The following is a 27,607-nucleotide window of genomic DNA, read 5'->3' on the forward strand; positions in this document are numbered from 1 at the left end:
GTGCTAGGTGATCAGTATCAGCTAATCAGGCCACACATGACTAAAACACATGAATGAAGTCTCCTGCCATGTACAGTGTTTCGCTGCTTCAGCCTGGACTTGGACATGACCTTTTAATGACAAGTTGGGTCTATTGTCAAAAATGACCTTGCAATGAAACCAGCACGGCCCCCCGAGCCCCTCTCGCGATTTCCACTCGTAGAAATTGTCTAGATCCAATGTCCAACAGCCTGGCAAATTGATAGGTCTTTATATTATTGAATCAGTGATCTGTAAGCATTAAAATCACTGCAAAAGTATATGCAGTTTTTTGTTGGCTACTCAGTCGGGTTCTTCAGTTTGGTGATAACAATTTGAGTTATAGTCAAAACACCAAATGCATAGATTTTTTTTTTCATCAAGTTTTTCCCCTCAGTCCGCCCCTGCTCCTATTCCATTACATTTGTGATTAAAAAATAATACTTTTACTACATTACATTGGACATGCACTGGTTGCTACTTTTACTTGTCTATAATTTATTTTCATCAAAGGGATACTTCAACATTTTGGCAAATTCGCCCATTGCCATAATTCTTATAGTCTTAGTGATAGGTTGGTTTCCATTAGTTGTCGTTGCAAGCTGTTTCTAGATCTGGGGGAACCGTTAAACCAGCTGTACCGCTAACCCTATGTTAGCAGACGTAATTTTTGCTTTCCAGGGTCTGACATTAACGGTTGCCCGAATGCCCGGGGCAACTTCAAAAAGCCGACAGGCAAGCTAAACTTGTAAGGACTTGCCCGATAGGGCTAGCACGACTCTGAGCTTTTCTATTCATTCATTTTATTATTTTCCTCTCTCGTTTCTGTTTCTGAGCCCCCGAGTAGCCAGATGCAGTGTGTCGCTTCCTCCATTGGCTGAGCGTGTCTGCTGACGTGCAGACAGCTGCACAAACTTTAACTAAAAACCTTTATGAAGGTAAACACTGTCATCAGTAAAGATTCATACACAGCAAATTTTGCAGTGTTAAATCAACACATAAAGAGTTAAATTTAACACTGTGTCCGAGTGTACTTGGTGCTTATCAGAATAGGTGTCAAATTAACTCTTTGCCCTGTGTTAAAATTTCAGAGTAAAATTAATTCAAAATTGAGTAAAAAATTAACACTGTAGTGTTAATAAAACTTAACACTACAGGTTAATCAACTCTGAGGAGTGTAAAAATTACTCCCAGTTGTGTTAGTTATCTATTCTCCTGTAATAACAAATCAACTTTATGTCAGCGTTAATTCAACTCCCATAGTGGTAAATTTAACACCTAAGCTGAGTTTATATAATTCTCCAATAGTGATACATCGTAGCATTGTAGAGTTACTTTTCAATACATGAAGGTGTTTTTTAACATCATGGTAAGATCATTCTGCTCTGATGTGTTTCAACAGGTTGATCGATAATATAATCAATCAATTGCTTAAGTGTATTACTTAGGCAATTCAGGATGTTACACAGGTTAGATTTCTGGTTAATGATAAACACACTTTGATCATGTAGCTCTGTTACTCTATACACATACTACACTTTCCTGCTAGTGGCAGGAACTCACTTACTTAGGAAACAATTTCACTCATGGTGGAAAGTTTAAAAACTTAAAAATCTTCAACACCAGAAACATGAACAAAGGACTCCAAGCAATGATTACTGTACAATAGACATCATCTAAACATATCCAAACACAATTCAAAACATCTAAAACACATATAAACACTCTGCATGAGGGCATCATGGGAAAATGATGTTGATGGGATCGACACTGTCAAATAACTCTAACACTGAAGACCACTTAACTCAGGGTGGAGTTAAAATTACACTTAGGGAGTTAAATCAACTTAACACTGAGAAATTAACACTCCAGTTTTTACTGTGTGGTAAGTCACATCAACACATGTGTTACCCACATAAAGAAGACAGGCTTTAAATTCCAAATTTAAACGTTTATTATTTTAAATCCATATTTTATTACCGTTGGATGTGCTCGACGGAGGAGTGTGTGTAAGAGAAGAGAGCAGAGGAAGTCCGCCAGTGGTGCATCTCTTCAGTTTGCGCATTCATTGACGTGTGCTGTCGTGTTTAATCTGAAGTTTCCCATTTCCACATTTTAACTTTTTCTCCAGCCACTTCCTGCTGATGCTCTCTCACACCCATATGTTTTGACAATTATGCCGATGTGCGTCATCAACGAACATAACTCACACGGATCACATGTGGAGATAATATCTAGTGAAAGTTATCCAAATGTGGGTGTTTTATTTGATCTTTAATGCACTAATGATCATAAATATTGTCAAAAGAGCAGAAATATAAAACCAAAGCTCCAAAATTAGGCAGGGCTGGTTTTAGTCAATTGGAGGCCCAGGGCAAAAACCACTATGAGGCCCCTCCCCCTTTTACTAAAGAATTGATAATGAGTGGAAAAAAATTAGAAAGTATCTCTTTTATGTTAATAAAGCCACAGAAATACAGTAAATGCCCCAATGTGAAATAAATAAATACCCAAATAGCCAACCATTATTCATAATTTTCTTTGAAAAGCATCTCAGAGCTCAAACTCAGCACATTCTAATATCTTAAAAATCTTTAGGCCAGGTGGAACTTTAATAACGCTGGTGTTGGGCCAAAGACTGGTATCTCCAAAATGACCACTTTTCAGGGAATGAAAAATTTATATTTTATAAAAATGATATAAATATGATTTATAAAAACAAATAAAAATCATGAAAAATTGAGATACAAGGTTTTAGCCTGATGTCAGTGATAAATAAAATAAACATATGCTCATTATCAGTGACATATTGGTTCTGACTTTATACAGACATTTGTACCCCATTAACCTCATAATTATCCACCAATCCACCGTTTTATTTCATTTCATCTACAGATTAACTGATCTATTATCTACCTTACATTCCCGGTTTGTATTGTGGCTCTTGCTAAAGTATTTCCCTCATCAAATTCATCAAATACACAATCCAACAACTCCAAACTCCGTGCTCAAGTTGTGACCTGTACATTCACCACGCTATGAAATAATCATGGAACATTACGAGACAGAGATGTTTTAAAGTTAAATGCAAAGCTGGAACTACATTCCAGACATGGCTGCTGCACCGTATCACTCCGCCCAGTGGTTCACTCAATAAATAGTTTTGAGTATTTGCTTCATGTGTTGTAATGTTACATAATTATACGTTATTATTTCATAGTGTGGTGAATGTACAGGTCACAACTTGTCCACGAGAGTGTTTTGGAGTTGTTGGACTGTGTGTTTGATGAGTTTGATGAGGGAAAGCAAAAATTCCGTCTGTTAACATAGGGTTAGTGGTGCAGCTGGTTTAATGGTCCCCCCAGATCTAGAAACATCTTGCAATAACAACTAATTGAAACAAACCTATCACTAAGACTATAAGAATTATGGCAATGGGCGAATTTGCCAAAATGTTGAAGTAACCATTAAGTATTTTTTACACTCAGCTGAGCTCTCACAGCAGCCTGAGGTAAAATCCTCAGCACCACAGAGTAAACAGAGGAGTGACCCCTCCCCCTTAACTATCAACAGTTGGAGATAATGGCTAAAGATGTAATACCTGCATCTCCTTCAGAGCAGCATGTTCATCCCTAGTCCAACATCAAGACTCTCTGCCTTTCAAACAACAAGGAACAACAACCACATTAATACGCTGCCTACTGTGTCTACCTGAAACAGTGGAAATCTCAAGCTTCAAAAATAGCACACGGTAAGTAAGCTAAACAAGCTAATGACTGCACTGCTGGTTAGCTAAACGTATAAGTTCAAATCTCTGTTTTAACTTGCAGACTGCAAAGACACAGTTGTGTCAGTGATAAATGATGTCACGTGTCCAACCACCTCTGCAACTCTGCCACAAATGGGATTTTTACACTGCATTATTTAATGTTATGTCGTAGGTGAAACTATAATCGTGTGTGTGGCATATCTCTGATATCAGTGATTATACCTAACATGGTTATAACGTGGAGCTAGCCGGCCAAAGTTGTCTCAGTTTGTCTTGCCAAATTCGTTGAGTGATGATCAGGATAAAAATTAATAAATTGGAGCTAAAAAATAAAAATTAAATAAAAAGGGCCAAAAGTCAGAAATGAAGCCAGTTCATAAGATTAATTTCATTAATATGAGCCAAAAATCATTAATACATGGTAAAATACATAAAATGTGATTAAAAAGTAAGAACTGCAAGGTACAAAGTCATGTATGTGAGATTATAATCATCACGTACAAATAAGACAACTGTTATGGGAGAAAGAGATAGTTTTTTCTCATATAATTTTTCCATCCCATTTGTGACAAACAAACATAAATTGATTAAGGATTAAGTTACATTTTTTTAATTTCTTGTAATTATTTTGGCAAGTTATGTCACTTAATTTAGGACAGTGTGCAGTTAATATTACTACCCCTGAATAATATGTAGTAATGCAATATGTTACTTATTTTTATGAGTACTTTTACTTCTACTTGAGTAATTATTATTAAGTAACAGTACTTTTACTTGAGTACTGTAACTGTGTACTCTACCCACTCTGGGTTCAGTGCAGTGCAGTACCATTCAGAACACTTTGGATTGTACAAGGAGTTCATAGAAGTGAAAATGAATGTAAGATTAGTTTTCACATTTCTTTTAAAGTCTTTAAAGTACTTAACATCCTACCTGACCCATCTTCATTTCAAGTTTAATGCACAGACACACATACACTAAAAATAATTTTTTCAACACAACAATGTCCATCAGTTGATTTGTGCTTTAATCTGGGTCACTGCATTGAAAGAAATGACAATTTTGTTTTTTTTATACAGAGATTAGTGGCAGAGGCACACAGCAGCCAATAGAAAGACTGCTAATTATTATTTAGCTCCTGGACATATTTCAGAGCAGAAGGCCAATTACTACCTAGATTTTTGACTACCTTGAGGACCTGCAGATGAACTTTGCTGTGAACAAAGAGCTTCACTTTGAAGCCTGTAACAGCTCTTTTCAAGGAGTTGATCTCTCCTTTGCCTTCGAGACACACATCCTGAGCATAGTGGAACAGGCACAAATGCAATCATAAGTAGTTTAGACATTGAAGATATAGTGATATAAAGTGATATTAAATAAGCTTGAATAGTATCAATATTAACAGGGCATCATCGCTTATGCGGATTGGTTATTTAATAACCAATTCAAAATTGTAATGATTAATTAATTAAAAATTTAATTATTTGATTAAATTATTAATTATGAATCAATCTCATACCTCAAGTTATGAGCCCCCATGACAGTGACCCCACTTCCCAACTTAATAATGATTTCTGGACAACGACTGACATCCTTAAGATTTATTATTAAATCACAGAAATGCAATGTATATATCACATAGCTAATATGAATGTGATGTGAGTAAATAAACAGAAAATGACTAAATGTGATAATAAAGGAATGATGCAAATCTAGTTTGATGGAGAGTGGATGATTTGAGAATAAAGAAAAAGATCATTTACGGCATAGAATTAGGAAAAATAGTTCTGAATTATTTAATTGTTTTAATAGAACTATTGGAGACACTGTCAACCCTGATGAGATGGATCAGAATCCTACTGTTTGCTGTAGAAAAAGGGCGAGGAGATGATCTGTATGGGGAGGTTCTGAGGACTCCAGAGCTACCGTTGGTATCAGCTGGATCTGATCTTTTATCGGTTGGTTCTGGTTTGTTCTGCAACAGCGCCGGGGTGGGTCACTCAGGGAAGACAGTCTGACGAACACGGCAGGATGGATCCTTTCCACGGATTCTGATGGACTTGTCTCATTCCAAAAAAAAGTTCTTAATTCGTCCAATTAATATCAAAATCAATGTCTTAGGACGGTTGTCATCACTTTGATTATTAGATCAAATCAGTGATGAAGTCTGGATGTGTGAGGAAAAGAAAAACTCAGTCTGCTGCAAAAATTAGCGCAAAGGCTGTAAAAAAAATTAAAGAATTTGTGCTGGATCAAAATAAAGTTTAAGGTTCAATTAAATTATTGGACCTGGCTCAGACTTGTAAGAAACAAAAAAAGGAAACGTGGTTCACAGAGAAGTCTAAAAAATTACTTAGATAACTTAAGGAGATGAAGGAAAGACAAAGAAGTTGAAGAAGATAAAGCTGGGCTCTGCTGAAGACCGTGAGTTCTGATACATACTGTCTTAACACGAAAAAGTGAGGGGTCTTCATATGAGTTTTCCCTCCTCTAAGAGCTCAAACATCACCTTGAGAACCACTCTTCATCAAATTAGTAATTCAATAAGAGCATGTAGGAATAGCAGAAATGGTTATAAAATTCTACAATAATATAACATCAATTAAACTGTCACACAGTTAAAAAGAAACATGAAAAACATAGCTAACTTATAAACACTTAAATACTAAAACAAAAGGGAATTTGTGATGTGTAGCCAATACTGGACAGTAGATGACACTGTTGGTCAATGAAAGACTGAATTAAAATCACAAATGAATTTCTCAATAATATGAAGTGATACAGAAATATGGTAAATCGTTCTGTTTCATGCAAGCTAACTCAAATGAATATAAACATTTACTGTTGAAAAATACTGTATGATGTTTACAGTAGTTATGGGACTTCCGGCCCATATAGTTTGAGTCTTGCAGAGAGAACAGGAGTTGTTTATGATCACCATCTGGTTTTGTTGTTTAGAGGTAGGAAGGTTTTGTTTTATGATTCGTCAGTTCTCAAAGGTCAAAGTTTTATGGCTTTGGTAAGACACAGACTCAGTGAGATGGCTCTGGCTATCCAGTCAGATAGTATCTCCAACTCTAAGGTGTTGATCTCTCTTGAGATCTGTCATTTATACAAAGTGTCAGGTCCAGTGTCTTACTGTGGGAAGCTTTTTAGGTGGGAAAGGTTCATAAGCAAAGATGGGTGGTTTGTGGACACAGGGGAGTCCTCAGACCTCCCATAGAAATCCCAAGGAATTTTCCAAAAGCTGTAGACATTAACCACAGGGAAGGGGTTTCTCACAGATTTAGGCCTTGATTCTGCTACAAAGAGCAGAAGATAAATATGAAATAAAATACACAATGCAATACAATAAATATAATTTGACAGATCTTCTTCAGAGTAAATAGAGTGAGCTGACTTTTAGTCAACTGCGTTTTTTTTGTTTTTTTTTGTTTATTTACCTACAGAGAACACAGAGAGGCAAAGGAACCAGAAAAGAACCCTAACCCAAACCCAGGATAGAGCGGTTCAGTAAATGTTGTGTTAAAGGTGTGGATGTGGATTAGAGTGTCAGTGGAGACTGTGTAGAAGGACAGAGTGCCAGCAGGATGGTCCAGGTAGACTGCTACTCTGTTAGAGGTGGGGGAGGGGGGCGAGATTTTAGTTTCTTTCTTACTGTGACTGACATAGTAACCCTTATTATCAGAGCAGAAGAGGGTCCAGGAATGATCATTACTTCCAAAAAAGCATGCATCACCATCTCCTTTCCTGCTGATTCCCCTGTAAGTCACTGATATGTTAACCGTTCCTTTCCACTCGACCTCCCAGTAACAGCGACCAGTCAGACCAGTCCTACACAGCAGCTGGCACCAGCTGTCAAACCTGTCTTGATGATCAGGATATGGCTGACTCTCTTGCACATATGTCATCATCCTGTTGTTGTCAGACAGTTTCAGGATGCCACTCACTGTGTTTGTGTCGACTTCAAGCTCACAGGCGTCTGACAGAGGACAGAGAGCACAATACAGTTGCAAGTAATCATCTATTCATTCAATTAAAAAAACGAAACAGTTTGTAAAAGTCAATCAAGCACTCATTTTATTGTTAGCACCAATTACTGTTTAACAGGGGAGCAAATATCCCAGCCATAGCCCAAACCTTAGGGGGTCCAGCGGCATACTTGCCTTTTCTTCATATTAAGCAGTTAAACACACTATTTTCTTTTTTTTTTTTAAGATTTATTTTTGGGCATTTTTGTGCCTTTATTAGATAGGGGAGGACAGTGGATAGAGTCAGAAACAGGGTCAAGAGTGGGGGGAGAGACATGCGGTAAAGGGTCTCAGGCCAGATTTGAACCCGAGCCGCCCGCGTAGATGGGGAGCGCCTTAACCACTAGGCCACCTGCTCCCCTAAACACACTATTTTCAAGCCATTCTAAACACAAACAGCCTTGAAAAAGTAATGGTTCCACCTGAGGCATAATCATCTCTCAGGGCCAACATTGTTTTCTTCCAGATTGTTCCCCAATCATCTCCATTCTAAAAGTATCATGCTGATTAATAGTTTCCACTTTTGCCTTCTTAGAGCCCCCGAGGAACCAACAGTTTGTTCTTTGTTGCATTACACAATGGAGGGGAAGTAATGTTGACGTACCCATTGGCATCACTTATTTAAAAAAAGATCGACAAAACCCCAATGTCTCTACATTTCTGTAAGATAACATGTAATTAATGTTTTTTATATTCCAGTATGTATATTTTTACAAGTAAAAAAATGGTGTGGTTATCCAACTGTTCCTGTTGTGTCATCTAGGCTTGTTCTTTTTCCTGCTACAGCACTCAGTACTAGCATACAGGCTACCTCTTTCTACCAATCAGTATTTCAGTCTCCGTTGTGCATTTCTTATGGACATCTATTTTCTCAGTTACTTGGGTGATGAGTCCCACCGTTTTCTAACTGACTGGTTGCCTGGATGATGAGTCCTGCCAAATCTAATTTGACTGGTTGCCTGCCGTGGCAGTACTAGCTATTTTCTAGAGGTACAGACTTCGGTGTTTCAAGAGTTGACAAAACAAAATAAGCAAACTCACACTTCTTAAGACCAGGTTTCAGTCTGTGCAGTCCACCATGGTCCAACCTGGAGAGAGAAACAAAAGTTGTTTTCAAGAGTTCCTCATCCTTTAAAGTTACCACCTCCATGGACAGACTGTCAAAGAGAGAATGAGGGACTAAACAGACAACCAATAAAGAGATCAGTAAAACTATGCTCAACTAGCTGTCTGACTGTATCTGGTTTTCTGTCAGTCCATCATGTACCTCAGTGTCTCCAGTCTGCAGTGTGGATCCTCCAGCAGAGAAGACAGCAGCTTCTTTCCTTGTTCTCCTGGATGATTGTAACTCAGATCCAGTTCTCTCAGATGAGAGGAGCCCAGGACTGAGGCCAGAGATGCACAGCCTTCTTCTGTGATTATACAACCTGAAAGACTACACACACAAGCACAGAACATTACATTCCCAGAATGAAGGCCTGTTCATTATTTATACAAACTTGAAAGGTATACAAGAGGGATGAAGGATCAAGGATGAGGAGGCCCTTTTACTTCAGCATTATCTAAAGACTAGATAAGAGTACACCCCCTCTAGCTTGGAGCTTCTTGGAGCTTGGAGGGAACTGGGACATCAAGCTCCTGTCTCTCTTTATTTGTTTCTTTCTATATACATTCATGTCATATCACAGCATTAATGCTCTATTCAAGTCGATGACCATATTTTCAGAGTTCCTGAGCTGAATTTTGTTGTTCCTGAGTTTCCATCTTTTGTAGGTTCCTCTGGATCATTGCCTGCATAAACTTGTGTCAACCGAACTCCGACTTTAAAATAATATTGTCAGTCTGATTCATAATCTAATTATTGGTATTGTTTATAATAACACTAAATACAATTCCACTGAACCCAAACCCCTCAAAAAAATTGGGACATTGAGTAAAATGCAAATAAAAATACAATGTGATAATTTGCGAAACACTAAAATCCCAGATAAGAATAGCACAAAACATGATATGAAAGTGGAAACAGAAGCATAATTTGCATGAAGAATTCATTTACCCAATATAAAGTTGATGCCATCAGCTCCTTAAAAAAAAATTCAGGACGGAGTCACTTTTACCATGCTGATGTTTAACTATTTATCTTAGTAACAGTTCATTGTTTCACGAACTGAAGAGACCTGGACCTAGATCCAGAAAAGGTATGGTATTTCTAAACCAAATCAAATATGGTTGGTTCATTGAGTGGTAGACAACAGCTAGAATTTTTAAATGCATGGATGTGCAGTGGTCCCAGTAAACAGCTTTTGATAGTCTTCCTGAGCTCATGCAGTGAAGTCTACAAAAAATCTAATTGCCTTCCCAAGAAAACAGAGATATCTTCAGGTTATAGACATAGATTCCCTGAATTTACCATTGATATTTCTCTTAAAGTGCTGTAATATTTGATAGTGCAGTCTTTGACAGAGTGGCGAGCCCTTCCTTGATGCTGGTAGATTCATCTTCAATCAGCTGTACACTAACCTGAGAGTTTCCAGCATGCAGTTCTTCATCTTTAATCCATGAGACAATAATTTCACTCCTGAATCCTTCAGGTCATTGTTGCTCAGGTCCAGTTCTCTCAGACTGCACGACTGAGAGCTGAGGGCTGAGGACAGAGCTTCACAGCTTTTCTCTGAGAGGTTACAGCCATTTAGCCTGAATGTTAATCACAATAAAATAAATTCAACAACTGATCTCGGAAAAAATATAACAGTGAGTATTTCTTTGAACACAGAATTGCACTAACTTGAGGGTAATTAATCTACGATGTGAACTCCTTAGTCTATAAGAAAGCAGCTTCACTCCTGAATCCTGCAGGTCATTGTTGCTCAGATCCAGTTCCCTCAGACTACAGGACTCAGAGCTGAGGACTGAGGACAGAGCTTCACAGCTTTTCTCTGTGAGGTTACAGCGACTCAGCCTGAGGAACAAACAAGCACACAGAGTAAATAACTGGAAAAAAATAGAAATTGCATTTTACCTTAATTGTTTAGTGTATACATACAGAGCTTTGTTGGAGGCTTTGATCACTGGCAGCAGCTTCAGAAGAGCCTCCTCTGAAGCAGAGCATTTCTTCAGATCAAACACATCAAGGTTGTTTTCTGATGACAGTAAGATGAAGATCAGAGCTGACCACTGAGCAGGAGACAGTTTATCAGAGGAGATACTTCCATAGCTCAATGACCACTGGATGTCCTCCACTATGGAGTAATCTTTCAGTTCATTCAGACAGTAGAACAGATTGATGCTTTTCTCTACAGACAGATTCTCACTGAGTTTTGTCTTGATGTACTGGACGGTTTCTGTTTTGGTCTGTGAGCTACTTCCTGATTCTGATGGCACTGAACCTCCTGTCTGATAACGCAGACCTCGTAGGAGATTCTGATTGGTCTCTAGTGAAAGACCAAGGAGGAAGCGGAGGAACAGGTCCAGGTGTCCGTTTGGACTCTGTAAGGCCTTGTCCACAGCATTTTGGTAGAGACTTGTCTCTGCAGGTCTAGAGTTTCTTGACATCAGTGAGGTTGTTTGTTCTTCTGCCATCAGATTGACTCCAGTATTGATGAAGGTCAGGTGAACATGAAGAGCAGCCAGAAACTCCTGAACACTCAGATGGATGAAGCTGAACACCTTGTCTGGGTAGACTCCTCTGTCTTCTATAAAGATCTGTGTGAACACTCCTGAGTACACTGAGGCTGCTCTGATATCGATGCCACACTCCATCAGGTCTGGTTCATAGAAGATCAGCTTTCCTTTCTGCAGCTGCTCAAAAGCCAGCTTACCCAGAGACTCGATCATCTTCCTGGTCTCTGGGTTCCAGTGTGGATCAATCTCAGCTCCTCCATCATACTTGATGCTCTTCAGTTTGGACTGAACCACCAGGAAGTGGATGTACATCTCAGTCAGGGTCTTGGGCAGCTCTCCTCCCTCTCTGGTCTTCAACTCATCCTCCAGAACTGTAGCAGTGATCCAGCAGAAGACCGGGATGTGGCACATGATGAGGAGGCTTCTGGATGTTTTGATGTGGGAGATGATTCTGCTGGCCTGATCCTCATCTGTGAACTTTTTCCTGAAGTACTCCACCTTATGTGAGTCAGTGAACCCTCTGACCTCTGTCACCATGTCAACACACTCAGGAGGGATCTGACTGGCTGCTGCAGGTCGTGTGGTTATCCAGAGACGAGCAGATGGAAGCAGGTTCCCCCTGATGAGGTTTGTCAGCAGCAGATCCAGTGGTACTGACCGAGTAACATCAGTCAGGATCTCATTGTTGTGGAAGTCCAGAGGGAGTCGACACTCATCCAGACCATCAAAGATGAACAAAACCTGGAACTTTTCAAACCTGCAGATTTCCAGTTCTTTGGTTTCAGTGAAGAAGTGATGAAGAAGTTCAACCAAGCTGAACTTTTTCTCTCTCAGCACATTCAGCTCTCTGAAAGTGAATGGAAATGTGAACTGGATGTCCTGGTTGGCTTCATCTTCAGCCCAGTCCAGAGTGAACTTCTTTGTCAAGACTGTTTTCCCAATGCCAGCCTCACCCTTCGTCATCACTGTTCTGGCTGGTTCATCTCTTCCAGGTAAAGCTTTAAAGATGTCTTCACAACAGATCTTTGATTCTGGTTTGTCCATTTTTTTGGATGCCTTTTCATTCTGATTGACTTTGTGTTCATCATAGAACTCTTGACTTTCTCCCTCAGTGATGTAGAGCTCTGTGTAGATTTGATTCAGCAGAGTTGGGTTTCCAGCGTTAGCAATCCCCTCAAACACACACTGGCACTTCCTCTTCAAGTTAGACTTTAGTTTATGTCGGCACACAGCATCTTGAGTTCCTGAATATACAAGTAACATATAAAAAACTGTGAGTGGATCATGCAGTATTTTTGGAACAACCTCTTCATCAACTAGTGCTTGTTTAATAAGCTTTTTTGAAAACCAGCACCTACACACATACATACACTACCGCTCAAAAGTTTAAGATTACTGGCAAATTTCTTTGTTTTCCAAAGGAAAGTAGTTGCTGCAAAAGGTGTTTTTTTTTTTTCTTTGAAGGCAAGTTTTAAAGAACATTTTTCATTAAAATCATTATTTCTAACTCTGACAATGTCCAGGTAAACAGGAACAGTTTTAGTTAATGCTTATTTAGCAATTTTTGGAGTTTTGAATTTGATGGATCTGAAGCCAGTGTAGAGAGATGAAGAGTGGATTGATATGAGCTGTCCTGGGTTGGTTAATGACAAGATGTGCTGCTGCTTTCTGGATTTTCTGAGGAGGCTTAAATGCATGCAGGGAGGCCTGCCAGTAATGAGTTGTAGTTATCAATGCATGATATTACATGAGCCTGAACCAGCAGCTGTGTTGATGCTCTGTCAGGTAGAGTCTGATCCTCTTGATGTTAAAGAGGGTAAATTGGCAAGACTGAGCAATCAACGGCAGGCCAGATGAACCTTAAATGTTAGCTGGTCATCAATCACGACACCAAAATTTCACCAACCCGTGCCGTCCTACTTTTGGATCAACCTTACGGCCCGCCCACTAAGCGCATCTTCCTGTCTGCTAGCTAGCTCGCTAGCATTCTGGTTCACAGAAATGTAGCTTCTGCCTTTCAGTGTGCCCTGTTGGTTCGTCTCATTAATCAAACAAGACAAACCAATCAGGCCGGAGTGAGATTTTTCCTAAACATTATCTAAACCATTGTGCTAAAAAAAAAAATTCAACACCTGTACAGTGAGAGCATAAGAAGACAGTAGCTAATGAGACATGTTTGGTTTTTTGAGCCAGGCTGTAAACCAGTTTATTTCTAGTGTAAAAACGCTGTTTAACAGATATTCAGATCCGGTTGTTCCTGTAGCCAGCTTCAAGTGGACACTCGCAGTATTGCATTTTTTTGCATTTTCGCATTGGCTCCATTTTCAGGACTGGAGATTGTCGTTTGGTTAAGACACACATTTTGGATTTCACTTTACAGGGTCTTTAAAGCTGAAGGTCTAAATCATTGGTTACAGAAGGGCAGGGTTTCTTTGGAACAGGAATAATAGTAGATTTTGTCCAGAGGGAAGGGATTGTGTGTGAATCCACAGACTGCTGGAAGCCAGGGCACCAAGCTGGTGTGAGCTCTTCTGCAAATGTCTTGAAAAAGAAAAGGTGTATCCTCACCTTTGCTATAAAATGTCCACAATTGATGCCTCTTGCTGTTAATATGAGGTATAAATAAGGTTTTAAGTCCTTCACTATCCACCATCAAAGGTTCAACTAGCAATAATGACCTTTTTGTAAAGAGGGAAGGGCAGTGGGACACAAATGCAGACAGCGGGATTCAAAAAGTTATCCTAGAAGGATAACTACTACATCGCAAGCGATATATGGGAAAAGGCGAATACCAAAGCAAAACTAGATCAAAATTGCAATTTCAGCTGAAATTGTGAGGGGATGCTGAGAGCTGAATTGTGGAAAAACTGCTGAAAATAGCTAAAAGCACAAAGTAGCTGAAAATAGCATAAATGGCATAAAAGTAGCTAAAAATGGCATTCAACAGCAAAAAATGATAAAAAAATAGCTGAAAGTAGCCTAAAAAAGCTGAAAATAGCCTAAAAAGAGCTGAAAATAGCTTAAGAATAGCTGAAAGTAGCCTTAATATAGCTGAATATAGGATAGAAATAGCTGAAAATAGCGTAAAACTAGCTGAAAATGGCATTCAGTGGCTGAAGAGAGCAGTACTAATTTGTGAAGAATGGATATCATTGCTCAAAATATAGAATTTAGTTAACAAAAATATTGAACACTGCCTTATTGACAGAGTAGCCTCTTGAGTCTAAAGGCTGAAGGTGTGTGAGATTGTGCTAAACATGGTGGAGATATTGTTCAAAGCAATGTTACTTAACCCTGAGCCAAATTAATGAAAAACAGCTTTGCAAGAGCCAAAATCTCAGAGGTGAAGCAAAAACAGCTTGAAGTACAATAACAATAAGTCAAAGGTGGCAAAAATGGTCAAAAAGCAACAAAAATGGGTGAAAAGGGGTGAGAATAGGGACAAAAAGTGGAAAATGGGTCAGAAAGTAGCAAAAAATGGGTAAGAAGAGACAAAAAATTAGTTATAGGTGACATAAAATGGTCCAAATGTGGCAAAAAATGAGGAGGCAAGTGGTATTTAAAGGCAACAGGTAGTTTCAGTGGGTGAAAAATGGCACAAAAAAATTGGTGAAAAGAGGCAAAAAAGGGATAAAGTGGCAACAAGAAGTGGCTGAAATGGGCAAAAACTAGGAAAAGGGTGGTATTTAAAATTAAATGGGTGAAAGTTGGAAGAAAAAAATGGCAAAAATGGGCGAAGATGGGACCAAATTTTTTTTTTAGGAGAGCAGTTTGTTCGGGAAGTTCTGCCTCTATTTCACACAGCTTCTGTAAGTGTGACATCATCACTCTAAGTCTTAATTTACCCCCATTGTAAATGTCTGAGAGAGCTTAAATATTCATGAAGTTTGATCAGTGATTATAAGAAATCTGTAAAAGATATCAATAATGTGAATCATTCCTAAATAGTTGAAGAGTTTGTCTACATTTTAAAGCAAAAATGAAGTCTGTATGTGAAAGTGATGCTAATATGATTGATTTAGCCACACACACCTGGCCCAGCCCTGATTGATTTAGCCACACACACCTGGCACAGCACTGATTGACTCAGCCACACATACCTGGCCCAGCCCTGATTGATTCAGCCACACACACCTGGCCAAGCCCTGATTGATACAGCCACACACACCTGGCCCAGCCCTGATTGATTCAGCCACACACACCTTGCACAGCACTGATTGATTCAGCCACACACACCTGGCCCAGCCCTGATTGATTCAGCCACACACACCTGGCCCAGCCCTGATTGATTCAGCCACACACACCTGGCCCAGCCCTGATTGATTCAGCCACACACACCTTGCACAGCACTGATTGATTCAGCCACACACACCTGGCACAGCACTAATTGATTCAGCCACACACACCTGGCCCAGCACTGATTGATTCAGCCACCCAAACACCTTGCAAGCACTGATTGATTCAGCCACACACACCTGGCCCAGCCCTGATTGATTTAGCCACACACACCTGGCCCAGCCCTGATTAATTCAGCCACACACAACTGGCCCAGCCCTGATTGATTCAGCCACACACAACTGGCCCAGCCCTGATTGATTCAGCCACACACACCTGGCCCAGCACTGATTGATTCAGCCACCCAAACACCTGGCCCAGCCCTGATTGATTCAGCCACCCAAACACCTGGCCCAGCACTGACTGATTCAGCCATCCAAACATCTGTCACATTACTGATTGATTCATTCTCAGTGAATGCCCTGTGTGATCCCCTCACACTTTTGATGCATGCCTATTCAGTGCGTAATATATTTAATATCTCTTTCTTTAGTGTCAATTTAGACTATTTCCTTTATGATCAGTAGAGGACAAAGATCCACAAACCTGACATATTTGTCTGCATTGTATTAAAATTAATTTTAAAAAGATCTAAATACTTTTTAATAATGTTAAATCAGTTAACTTCCTCTTACTGTTCCGCAGAAGGTCAGCCAGCTCCTCCTGCTTCATTTTCCTCAGGAAGTGCAAAATGATGTTCATTAAAGCATCTCTGCTGCATCTCCTTTGCTCTTTATCCTCTCTATCCAAAACCTCCTCATCCTCACTGTTACTGTAAAAGCATGCTGGGTAATCTGGAGTCAAAGCCCTCTGGAGTCTCTTTAGTTCACTTTTCACAAAGGTGGTGATGTTCATCTCCAGCAGCTGAAACAAAATACGACATAATAGTCAATGTATACTGATTTAATTAGTCTATCAGTCTTAAGGTCTACTGGTCAAAACAGAACAAGGATTAAGCTTTCAATTACTGGTTATTGTTGTCCATTTCAAACATGTTCACACCTTAAATGTGGAGTCCAGGTCTGTTTGATGCTGCAGGTCTGACTGGTCAGTGTGAACCTCTGAGTCCTCCTGCTGCACTCTGTGGGGAAAACATTAAATTTAGAACAACTTATGGCACAGCTTTAAGATGGTGATTTCATGGCATGTATATTTACTCAGGAGAGAGAGCAAGAGAGATAAATGTTAGTTTTCAGTTCTCACCTTCCATCAGGATGTCCAAAGTAAATGAAGTAATCCTTAGACTGGTCGCTCTTCATGGACACACAGCTAGGTCCAGGAGAGTCTGGTTTCTCAGTCTTTATCCTGATACAAACAACCAGGTGATCAATAGAACATTTTTACCAAAGACGGATTTAATTTAGACACCCACAATAAAAAACATTTTTCCATCAACTAGAACGCGTACCAATCCCAAACAGAGAATACAGAATCATGGTGCTAGTCAAGATCTATTAAATCAGCAGTTGAAGGTAAAAGACTTGTACATAAAAACACATGTCAAAAAGAAGCCACCCATTACAGAGACTTCAGAAACCCGATCTGCATATTCACTGAGTAAGAACTTGGTATAATGCAAACAGACATTTATGAAGATAATTCCCTCAAGAGGCCATAGACAGATCTCAACAAGAGGTGGTCCTTCTGCTGGACAATGACATCAAGAGACTGCATGATAGCAGATCACCATAAACTATGGCATCCGACTCTCATCTCTGTCACAAAAACCACACAAGAGCTCTGAGATCTATGACTGCACTCTTCATGACACATGCACAGGAAATCAGCTGCTGCTCTGGTGGTTGAATGTGCTTTTTGAAAGACACACAAACACTGTACATTATGATCATGTTGAGCCTGAAGTGGGCCACATACTACAAGATCATTGTGTTGATCTTGTTTTGGCCGAAGTCAGCAAATGCCAAATTTTCAGATGAATTTCAAAGATTATCTCACCAGATTTTCTCTGACTTGAAACACGAATATGCTCAATGCTTAAATACAGACAAACTGTTTTGCGTGGGGACACAATGACCAGCCAAGCAGGCATGAGAAGTAGAAAGGAAAGATAGCCAAACAGCGAGCAAGCTGACTGTAGGAGAGAGCACAGTAAACGTAAAGGATACAGTAATATGGACGTCATAAAAAACATCAAACATCAGTTTTCCACCCTCACCTTTCATTAGCAGGCGGTCCATCTTTGAAGGTAATACTGAGATTCTTAGACCAGTCACTCTTCATGGACACACAGCTGGGTCCCGGAGAGTCTGGTCTCTCATTATTTATCCTAAAACAAACAAACAGCGGATTAAAGGTACATTTACAACAACGATGTACTAAAACAGACAGTCCTAGTTAAAACTAACAAACAGAAAATCTTTAGTAAGGAAGCAGATAAATAAACTCTGACTAGTTTCTTCCTCCTCTTTTATAGCAGCCTTTTCAACACATACTGTATGGTCATTACCAAATCTGGTCACAAGCTAGTTTTTACTGGTTGTAAAATTGGCAGAGTAGATGACCCAAAAAATCTAAATTCAGTTTTTTTTTTAAATGTAGAGGAGATGCCTTAGTGCAGGGTGTCAAACTTAAGGCCCATGGGCCAGTAAGACCCACAAGCAGGTCTTACTGGGCCCACAGAATGGGAACTGGTGGGCAATTTTGGAAAAACACTTTCAAACACACAGTTTCACCTATTAATTATTAACTTTATGTAATTCAAGCAAAATTGAAGGTTAATATAATGCAATAAATTATTTAAATGAGGCACACTGAACAACCTTTCTGGCAAAAAGAAGCATTGTTAAAAGGACACATTGCAGAGCACACGGCGCACACCAGGCAGCTGCTGCATTCTCTGCAAACACACTGTCGAAAACAAGAAAGGCTGATGGAGAGAGAGCATTTTTTTCCAAGATGTTTTTTTCCTTGTATACTGTGAAACACCTTTATTAACCCTTTTTAAATGTGCTATATAGGTAAAGTTGAATTTAATTGAAATAACCAAACCAGGGTTGTCCCGATCAACATTTTTGGCCTCCAATCCCGATCTGTTTTTTAATATTGAATATCTGCCGATACTGTGTCCCAACCAGATACTCATAATTACCTAGATTACAGTTTCAATTGTTACTACTAGATATCTCAAACTTATTTCATTTAACTCAGTACAGCCAATATTGTTGTAAAAAAACATAAAATCACATTTCTGCACAGAATGGTGTCATAGCTCTGTTTCACTTTAATTATCTGTCAAAAAGTAAATTTACATATTCACTTAGCACAGGGCTTAATATTCAATCAGACAATCAAAATCCACTTAAAGTGGTCAGCTGAATGACCTGAGCAGTCAAAAAAGTGAACTCAAAAAATCTCAGATTCACTTAGAGGTGGTGTAACAGAGTCAATAGTCACAATAACATATGAATTCAATAAATGAAGTCTAAATATTATAATTCCACTTAGAAGTTAACTTGAATCTAGTAGTCACAACAAAAACTGAACTCAGAAATGAATTCAAAACATCCCAACTCCACGTCAAAGTGGTGTAAACAGTTTAACTTGAATAGGATCAAAAATATATGAATCATACAGATTCAAATAGTCTGAGATGTAAACCAAAACTTTAACACTGGAATAAAACCCAAATACAAGGCACTCTTGTTATTTCAGTGACATTTCTAAAGTGCGACTACAGCTGCTACATCACTTTTTCCCCCCTCACTTTTATTTCTCAGAGACTCAGCAGTGAAATGGGGCAAACATCTGAGTTGTAAATGTCTGTAGTAAAGCTAACAGCAGTGAAGTTGCCTTTCTCTAGTATGCTATCACATACTTTGTTGTACATCTTCTCCGATGAAGCAGTGTCAGTAATTTAATGTCGAGACGGCAGGGTATAGCATGGGTCCAAATTCTTAACCACGGAGATGGGCTGGTTGTCCAAAGCGATGAACTCGACCACTTTTTCTGCTATCTTTTTTGCCTTGTCACTCTCTCAAGGGTATTTATCCCTCCTCTTAAAGTCCAGAGTGTGTATCTTCAGTGAAGCTGCCTGTTGCTCTTGTAAAGTCCCTGTATTCTGCTGCATGTTTTGATCAGAGATGACAGATCAAATTTGTAGAGTTAAATGCAGCTCTGCTGCTACCACCTCGTGAAACAGTCGTATTATGGATGCTGCATGTGGCCGTTGGACTGTTCTTGCTCTCAAGTTTGAAGTTTTTCCACACCGCTGACATTTTTAACATATGAAAGCCAATGATGCTACCGCTGCTTTGTTGTTAGTGGTGCGTTTACGGCCTGTCGTAAATTGTATTCCATTACATCGGCAACTGACGTAAATGATTGGCTGGGCTGATCGGATCAAATTGCTGATCACCGATCAATTAAAAATGCTTAGTATTGGCCCCGATCCAATACATGTGATCGGGATCAGGACATCCCTAAACCAAACCATTTCTAAGTTGATAAAATTAGGTTCAAAATCATGAAAAGTGAGGCAGTGAATTCTGCTCTAGGAAGGTGTGGTCATGTGAGCTGAAGCCACACACTCAGGAGAAATATGATCTTCTCAGATTAAAAAAAAAAGTTCCAACCCTCTTGGAGGAATCATCTATGTGCTCTATTGGACTTGTCAGCTCTCTATGTCATCTCCCAGAGAAACAATCACATTTATTTCTTAACAGGCAGCCAGTTTAGAGCTTAACCCTCGGATGCTACTATGTCCGTTTTGAGGACATTCATCATTTTTATCATCATTTTTTTAGTTGATAGTCACATTTTTATAGATTGAGGCATCAAATTTGGCCAAAGTTATTATTTTTCTTCATATTGAAGAAAAAAAAAAGCGTCGCCCATAGAACTCTACTGAGACCAGATAGCTCCATCCATCCTTTTTTGTCTAAAATCTGGACAATAGACTTCCATTAAAAACATGTTTTTTTAATGTGTGTCTATGGCACTAAAACAACTTATAGAAACTGTCTCTATGCAGTCACTCGATCACCAGGGATCTAAATTTCACTATTCCACAGTGATCCAGCAGATTGGGCCAGCGCACCATTTTAACCCCTTCGGCAATGTGCATGCAGGATTTCTTCCATGGACTCAGAGTGTTTGAAGCGCTATTTCACCCACTAAACATCATCAGAATTAAAAATTAACCAATTCATGGATATGGATGTCTGAGAGTGGGCTACATACATGGGCATACATGTAAGGAAAAGTTTGTTTGCTCCTACAAGTGTGCTTGGGTGCGAATCTATTTTTACAACCAGACATGTCGTGAGTGGAGTATTTAAAGTCAAAAATGATTCTTCCGAGTTCTGCGGTCTGGGACTAAGAAAGGGAGACATTTTGACAATTTCAACTTTGCCCTCACTTCATAGCAAGTGGATGGACTTACATTAGGATGCATGGGTCCTTTCGATCAATAGGAGAGACTATATAATATCTCAAATATGCAATAAATTTATATATGCGTATAATTAGCGTAATCGCTGTCATATTTTGTTTAGAGGTGGAAATGTGCGTGTTCGTGATTCATATCCTACATATATCCTCAGATTTTTTTATGCCTGTACACAAAATAAACCTAACATGAACAAATACATTCACTCGCATATGATTTGGTAGAGGAGGAGGCTTGAGAAAAGGATGGTAAAACTGGCGTGTTTTTCACTCCAATAGACTCATCTGGTTAGCATGGATATCCATGCATTGATGCTATCTCACTGAATCCAAGTCATAGGCATAGTGTACAATTACTGGCATAAAAAGGGTGTAACATTGAATTATTTTTTTCTTTTAGTAGTCAGGGTTGAAGTTGTGGAAGAGATTTAATCAGTAAAAGTAAAAAAAATGTTGAAAAATGATAATTTTATTAACACCTATCTGCATGTCCGTTTTCTGGAAAAACAAGGACAGATGGAGCTAAAATATGGAATTTGGCATTCCAATAAAAAATTTTAATGCATCAAAATCAATTTTACTACTCATCACTGACATGGCCCAGACTCTACTGAAAAAAAAGTTTTTTGTTTTTTTATTCTAGATCATTTTATATGGGAAATATGGTGTTTTGTGTTTTTTTTTTACCATAAAAAATATCAGTGAGATGGTTTACAATAACTGGCATAAAAAGGGTGTAACATTTGAATTTTTCTTTTTTAATGATTATTTTATTAATAGTTTTCTGTGTGTCCAGAATATGGACAAACAAGGACAGATGGAATTAAAAATTCCAAGGGAGCGATGGTTAAAGAATTTTTCTGTCTCACTCCCATTTCTTCTTTTTGCATTGAAGCTCTACTTATAACCTTCTTAAGATCCAACAGTGCAAAATGTAAATTCTTGCAATTTTTCAACTGGTCTTAAGATTTTGATCAGATTTGTATTTCATTTTATGAGTTATATGAAGTTTTTTTCTGATTTTGAGACAATTTTGTGAATAACTATCTACTGAAAACACTCCATTTCCTTCTGTTACTCTTCAAAATAAAAGGCTCCAATGATGATAAGCATTGTAGGCTTTATTGTGACAGGTTTAGTAGGAATAGGACATGTCTATCATCAGACACTTATCTAAACTTAAGCATCTTGATGCTAACAGACATGAGGGATTAAACTGTTTCTGCTTGGAGAGCGACAGCCAAAGTCTGCTTCTTTTAACCATCCAGGATTAAAGACAAATGAATTATTGATTAAAAAACACCTTCAGCAGGTAAGATGTTTGTTTCTGCTGGTTCCACTTAAAAATAGACAAGCACTCCAGCAATTAGCCTGACTCCTGATCTTAAGGTGAACTCTGGGTAGAGCTCAGCTGCCTGGCTCTGTGCCAGAAAGGAGACAAAGACAGTTTTCTGGTACAAATCTCTCTGTTATGATACTTTAAATCAGGGGTTCTTACCCTTTTCAGGCTGTGACCCCCAAAATAAAGGTGCCAGAGACCAGGGACCCCAGCTGTACCTGAAGTTGGTTGAACACAGCCATGAACATTCAAGAATAGTTATGTGCAGACAAGGCTGCTCATTAAGGAGGATAAATGGAAGAACTGTAAAGTTAAGCTGTGATATCCATATTTCATATTTAACCTGAAAAATGACCACTTTTATCAAGGAAACAAATAGCTTTTTTAATCATTCATGTAGTAAATATCCTTATTAAAAATGTAATCTCTTTTGTTAAAATAAGAATTAAAATGATTTAAAAATTGCTACAATGGGTTCATTATGGCAGAAATGGTAGAAAAGGTGGTGAAACTGGATTTTAAAAGTAGCAGAAATGGGTTAGAAGTGGCAAAAATTAGATAAAAATGGCAAAAAGGCAAAAAATGCTTAAAGTGGCAACAATGGGCATAAATAGAGGAAAAACTGTGTTAAAATGTGGCTGAAATTGCTTGAAATTGGCAAAAAAAATGGTTAATTGAGAAAGAAAAAATAGGCAGATACTTGCAGAAATCTGTTAAACTAGTAAAAATTGGCATATCAAATGGTGAAATAGGGTAAAAATGGGTAAAATGTGGAAAGCGGTGTAGATGGGTCTGTCTGCGGCTGACTGACTGAGTGACTGAGTGATGCTACTTTCAGAGCCCTACCATACAGAGTTGGATTTGCTTGTACCGAATGCTTTCGGTAATGGCTGCCTCCACTATGGTAACTAGAGCCATACATACAGTACATAGTTGTACTATGGATGGGGTTTACTTGTGCTGAAAGCCCTCTGATGGCTGCCTCCACTGCTCTAAATACTCAGATATAGCTTTAGCATTGTGTCTGTTTCACCAGAACTGGGCCACATTTCTGTATGACAAAGAATAAAAACAACCAACCCTATAAGCCTTTCATGTTAGGAATGATGTTTTACGTTTCTGCTGACCTGCTTCAGCATGACTATGCGATAGTTGAGGAGGAAAAGGTAACTTGTTGTGTGAATGCTTGTGTACAACAGCTGCTTGGAGCGATTAGCTCTGAATTGGTCACAGCAGCACTTCGTCAAAACTGGACATTTCTTTATTACAACAAGCGAAGACAGCATCACAAAACCTTCTGTGACAGAAAGGGTGTTTTCACTCTTCTGCCAACCTGCTGCATAATGAGTGTGTGATAGTTAAGGGGGGAAGTGTTACTTGTTATGTGAATGCTTGTATACAATTGGCTGCTAACGGAGCAGTTAGCTTGGCCTTAGCCAGACCAGCACTTTTGTCAGAAATGTCCAGCATTTCTTCATTACAGTTGGCACTGAGACCAACATGGAAAGCTTTCTGCAACAGAAAACGATGTCACTATTCTGCCACCTCCCTTCGCCATGATTATATGATAGTTACAGGGAAAGGGTTATTTTTTGTGAGAGACAAGGTCTGCTAGTGCAGTCATTAGCTGGGACTGAGACGCAGCTGCACTTTTGTCTGAACTGGTCATCGTCTCTTCATTAAAACACATGCAGACAGCAACCCACTTTCCATGACAGAAAACATGTTTTTGCTATACCCCTGGTCTGCTTTGGTATGGGTTTCCGATAATTTCTCTTGGCTTGTCCAGTATGTTCAGGGCCTGCCAGTGCGTTAGCGTTTAGCTCAGGTGTCACTTTGGGAACGCCTGGGTGGTGATGTGTCCTCTCCCCGCACAAAACAGCACAAAATAAAAGGAGGATATTTCTTCCTCAACGGTCCGCTAACATTAGCACTGTTGTTGGTCAGATGTCTCTGTGTTGTGGTCACATGTTTCTGTGTAGCCAATCAGATGCGATAACAATCAGGAGGGGAGGGGGGTGTGACATCGCTCAGGGCCTCCCGTACCATTCGCTCGCCACACAGAGAGAGCGAGAGAGGAGAAAATATAGCCGTGTACATTCCAGTAACCAGTAACAAAAACTTCCCTATAAATAAGGACGGTACCTGGTTGTGTAACGCTATGTAAAATGTAGTTATTCTATCTATTTCTTTCATGGTTTAGTTATTGTCCTAATGCTCCATTTAGAGTTTGATTAATTTGGGAAATATTTTGACCAAAAATTGTTATTTATTTTATTTATTTTTTCTTATCTTAATTGAAATCACAGAATACTACTCACTCTGTGTTTTGTGTTTTTATATAAAACAACATTGCAGCATTCGACATATTAAAAGTCATAGAACTGGTGCTAAATGGTCTAAAAAATATAGTTTTATATCAACCATTATGTAAAATTTTTGCTATTCTGAGAACAGAAGGATTAGTCCAAAAGTTATTGGAAACAAAAATAGCATACAGTTAAATCAATCATAGGTCAAAATGCTTAATGTTTCTAATTTCAAAGCCAAAGTAGTACTGAATGAAGAGCCATATGGGAGCCAAAAGAGCTGGCTCTTCTTGATGAATAGAACAATATGATCCGGATCCCTGAATAGAGCAGGAATTAGGATCCTTCCATTCTCAACCCACAGACATCAGGAGAAGAAGATCATTAATGTCAGTTTTCAATACTCACCTTCCATCAGGGGGATGTCCAAAGTAAATAAAGAAATCCTTAGACTGATCACTCTTCATGGACACACAGCTGGGTCCAGGAGAGTCTGCTCTGTTCATCCTGATTTAAAAAAAAGCATTTTTATTCATTTAAGCTGATATTCAGCAGTTGAGCAGCAGATGTGACATTGAGTGTGAGAGATGATGATAGATTGATGTGTCCTCATCTCACCTCAGGGCTTCACGTTCCTCAAAACGAGGAATTTTAGAGGCAGGGGCCCCCTCCTCTGGGTCCTCACACTGATTCATTGCAGAACACCCCTGCTGCCATAAAACAAAGCTGATGTAGTTCAGCTGCTGTTCTCACATCCAGTCAGAGATTTTAGAGTTTCAGCTGTGAGGGACACAGAGAGAAAGAGAAGATGCCTTTGATTCAACTCTGGAAGAAGGAAGAAAGAACAAAACTCCTATCCTAGTGCCCCATTCATTTGTTTCTGGTAAAATTTAAGATTGGTTTTAAGATTTTAATGGTTTTTCTAAGGACTCTGCAAATGACTAACCACCCCTGTTTATAGCTGCTGGTACTGATGCCCAAACCAAACCATTACACCCCTAAATCAAACACACGACATACTGCAGTGGTTCTCAGATGGTGTGCTTAGGCACACTAGTGTGCCTTGAGAATTTCTTCAATAAGTGCTTCTAATTGCAAATGTTCCTGATTGTTTCTATCCCCGATTTGACACATTTGATTTCAGCAAAGAATATAGGAAGTGAGTCACAAAATTAAAGACAATTAGCTCTTTTACATTAACCAGAGTCATTGACCTGACATTTGTGGTCAACTGCTCATATCATGTGCAAATGAACTGTCTTCAGTCTTTCAATATATATTTAATAACTCCTTACAGCTTTTAGACCAATTTAATCTAAGTAATAAAAAACATCTTGTGGGCTGGATTTGGGACTTTTAGCTAACAGGACATGCTTATTGACTTCAGGAGACTGCCCCAGGTACAAGAAGCCACTGTTTTAAAGGGACCAACAGTGGGAGTGTGTTTAAACTTCTAAATACCTTGGACCAAGTTGGTTTAGTAACCAAATAGTGAAATGGTCCACATAGCTGATTTGAGAGTCACAGAAAAGCCCAGAGACCGTTTTACCAGACCCTGACAGAAGACAGCTGGTTCGATTCTTAAAGACGACTCCCACCCTTCACATACTGAAATTCGGCCTCTTCCTCCTGGACATAGGTATGAAGTAACAGCCTATAAAACTAAGCGATATAAGTACAGCTTTGTTCCAGCAGCCATCAGTGAGCCAAACAAGTCATAGTGATACAGCTCTAATGATTTAGTAGCAAACTTTGTGTTTTTTATTGACTATTTGTTGTAATTTGCATTTTGTATCTTACTTTCCTTTTCTAAATCTTGTTTTAGTGTTGGCAAGTTTCCTATCTTGTTTTAACATACCATGCTTTTACTTATCTGAGGTACACTCTTGCCTTTATCTTACTTTTACATACCTCATTTTTACAGAGCCATGTTATGTTCTTACTTTTATCCTGCTTTCATTTCCCCTGATCTTTTTTCTTGTTTTGACTTGTTTTTGTTGGGGTTAATCTTTTAAGTTTTTGAACAATCTCATCATTTCATCATGTTTTGTCCTGACCTGTGACGTTGGTTGTGTGTGAAAGGCAGTTGACTCACTCATTGTAAAACGAATCTGTCAATGGGTATTCAATAAAGTGACCTTACTTCACCTTAACCAGGCATTAACTATACTACATTAAAAAATACTTGATCATGTACTCCAGTGGCTATTTTGCATTGATATGAATGTGGCGTCCCTGGAGATTTTGGTTTGAACTTGGGTGTGTCTGATTTGTTGGCCATTTTACATAGAGTCACATTGCATCATACTATGTATTACTTGGTGAGTAACACATCAAAATGTTGAACTGGTAATATGTTATGGCAAAACATGCAACATGAAGTGTCCCTGTGACTTGTTTTGCAGTGTTCTCTTTGCATGTAGTATATTTTTTCCATACTTTTTAACCTAGTCAGTTATCCAAACCATTGAAATTGCTTTTTTATGATGTAGAGCCACTTCTCCCCCAGATGTCCTTGTGTGCCCTGTCAGCATTAGCAGTGTTAGCATGCTGATAATAATATGCAGCTAACTCTCTATTGCGCAGAGGAAATCTCACAATATCTGTTCTCAGAGCTGCTAAATAAACCTGGTGGCTAAGTATAAGCTCACGGCTGTTCTGCAATTTAACAAAAACTCTTAAAAGCAATGAAAGAGTCACTTACCAAAGCTTTAACACGCCAAAAAAGAACTGTGTCACAACAGCAGAAAGTGAAGACCTCCCACCAACAGGAAATACC

The 27,607-nt window shown here is 38.9% G+C and overlaps 1 protein-coding gene across 1 annotated transcript; it reads right to left on the reverse strand.

Annotated features, from left to right (window-relative positions):
• Positions 1-4,797: 4,797 nt before the first annotated feature.
• LOC121509523 (NLR family CARD domain-containing protein 3-like) lies at positions 4,798-27,607 on the reverse strand. Its single transcript, XM_041786959.1, has 13 exons — positions 27,533-27,607; positions 25,447-25,608; positions 25,237-25,335; positions 17,951-18,061; positions 16,978-17,079; positions 16,777-16,855; positions 16,410-16,638; positions 10,862-12,683; positions 10,604-10,777; positions 10,339-10,512; positions 9,086-9,253; positions 8,860-8,906; positions 4,798-7,769 (listed from the first exon to the last, which is right to left on the reverse strand). Exons 2-13 carry the CDS (start codon positions 25,521-25,523, stop codon positions 7,231-7,233), a joined length of 3,621 nt encoding a protein of 1,206 aa, XP_041642893.1. The 5' UTR covers positions 25,524-25,608; positions 27,533-27,607; the 3' UTR covers positions 4,798-7,230.

This window comes from Cheilinus undulatus, linkage group 5 (assembly GCF_018320785.1).
Source record: "Cheilinus undulatus linkage group 5, ASM1832078v1, whole genome shotgun sequence".
In the NCBI taxonomy this organism is placed as follows: Eukaryota; Metazoa; Chordata; class Actinopteri; order Labriformes; family Labridae; genus Cheilinus; species Cheilinus undulatus.

Excerpts from the sequence above, each read along its gene's own strand:
- LOC121509523 (XM_041786959.1), bottom strand. The coding sequence starts at position 25,523 with ATGAATCAGTGTGAGGACCCAGAGGAGGGGGCCCCTGCCTCTAAAATT. Across the intron at positions 10,513-10,603 it reads CGTAGATTAATTACCCTCAA|GCTAAATGGCTGTAACCTCT; the intron begins GTTAGTGCAATT and ends ATTAACATTCAG. Across the intron at positions 9,254-10,338 it reads TGCATGCTGGAAACTCTCAG|TCTTTCAGGTTGTATAATCA; the intron begins GTTAGTGTACAG and ends TTGTGTGTGTAG.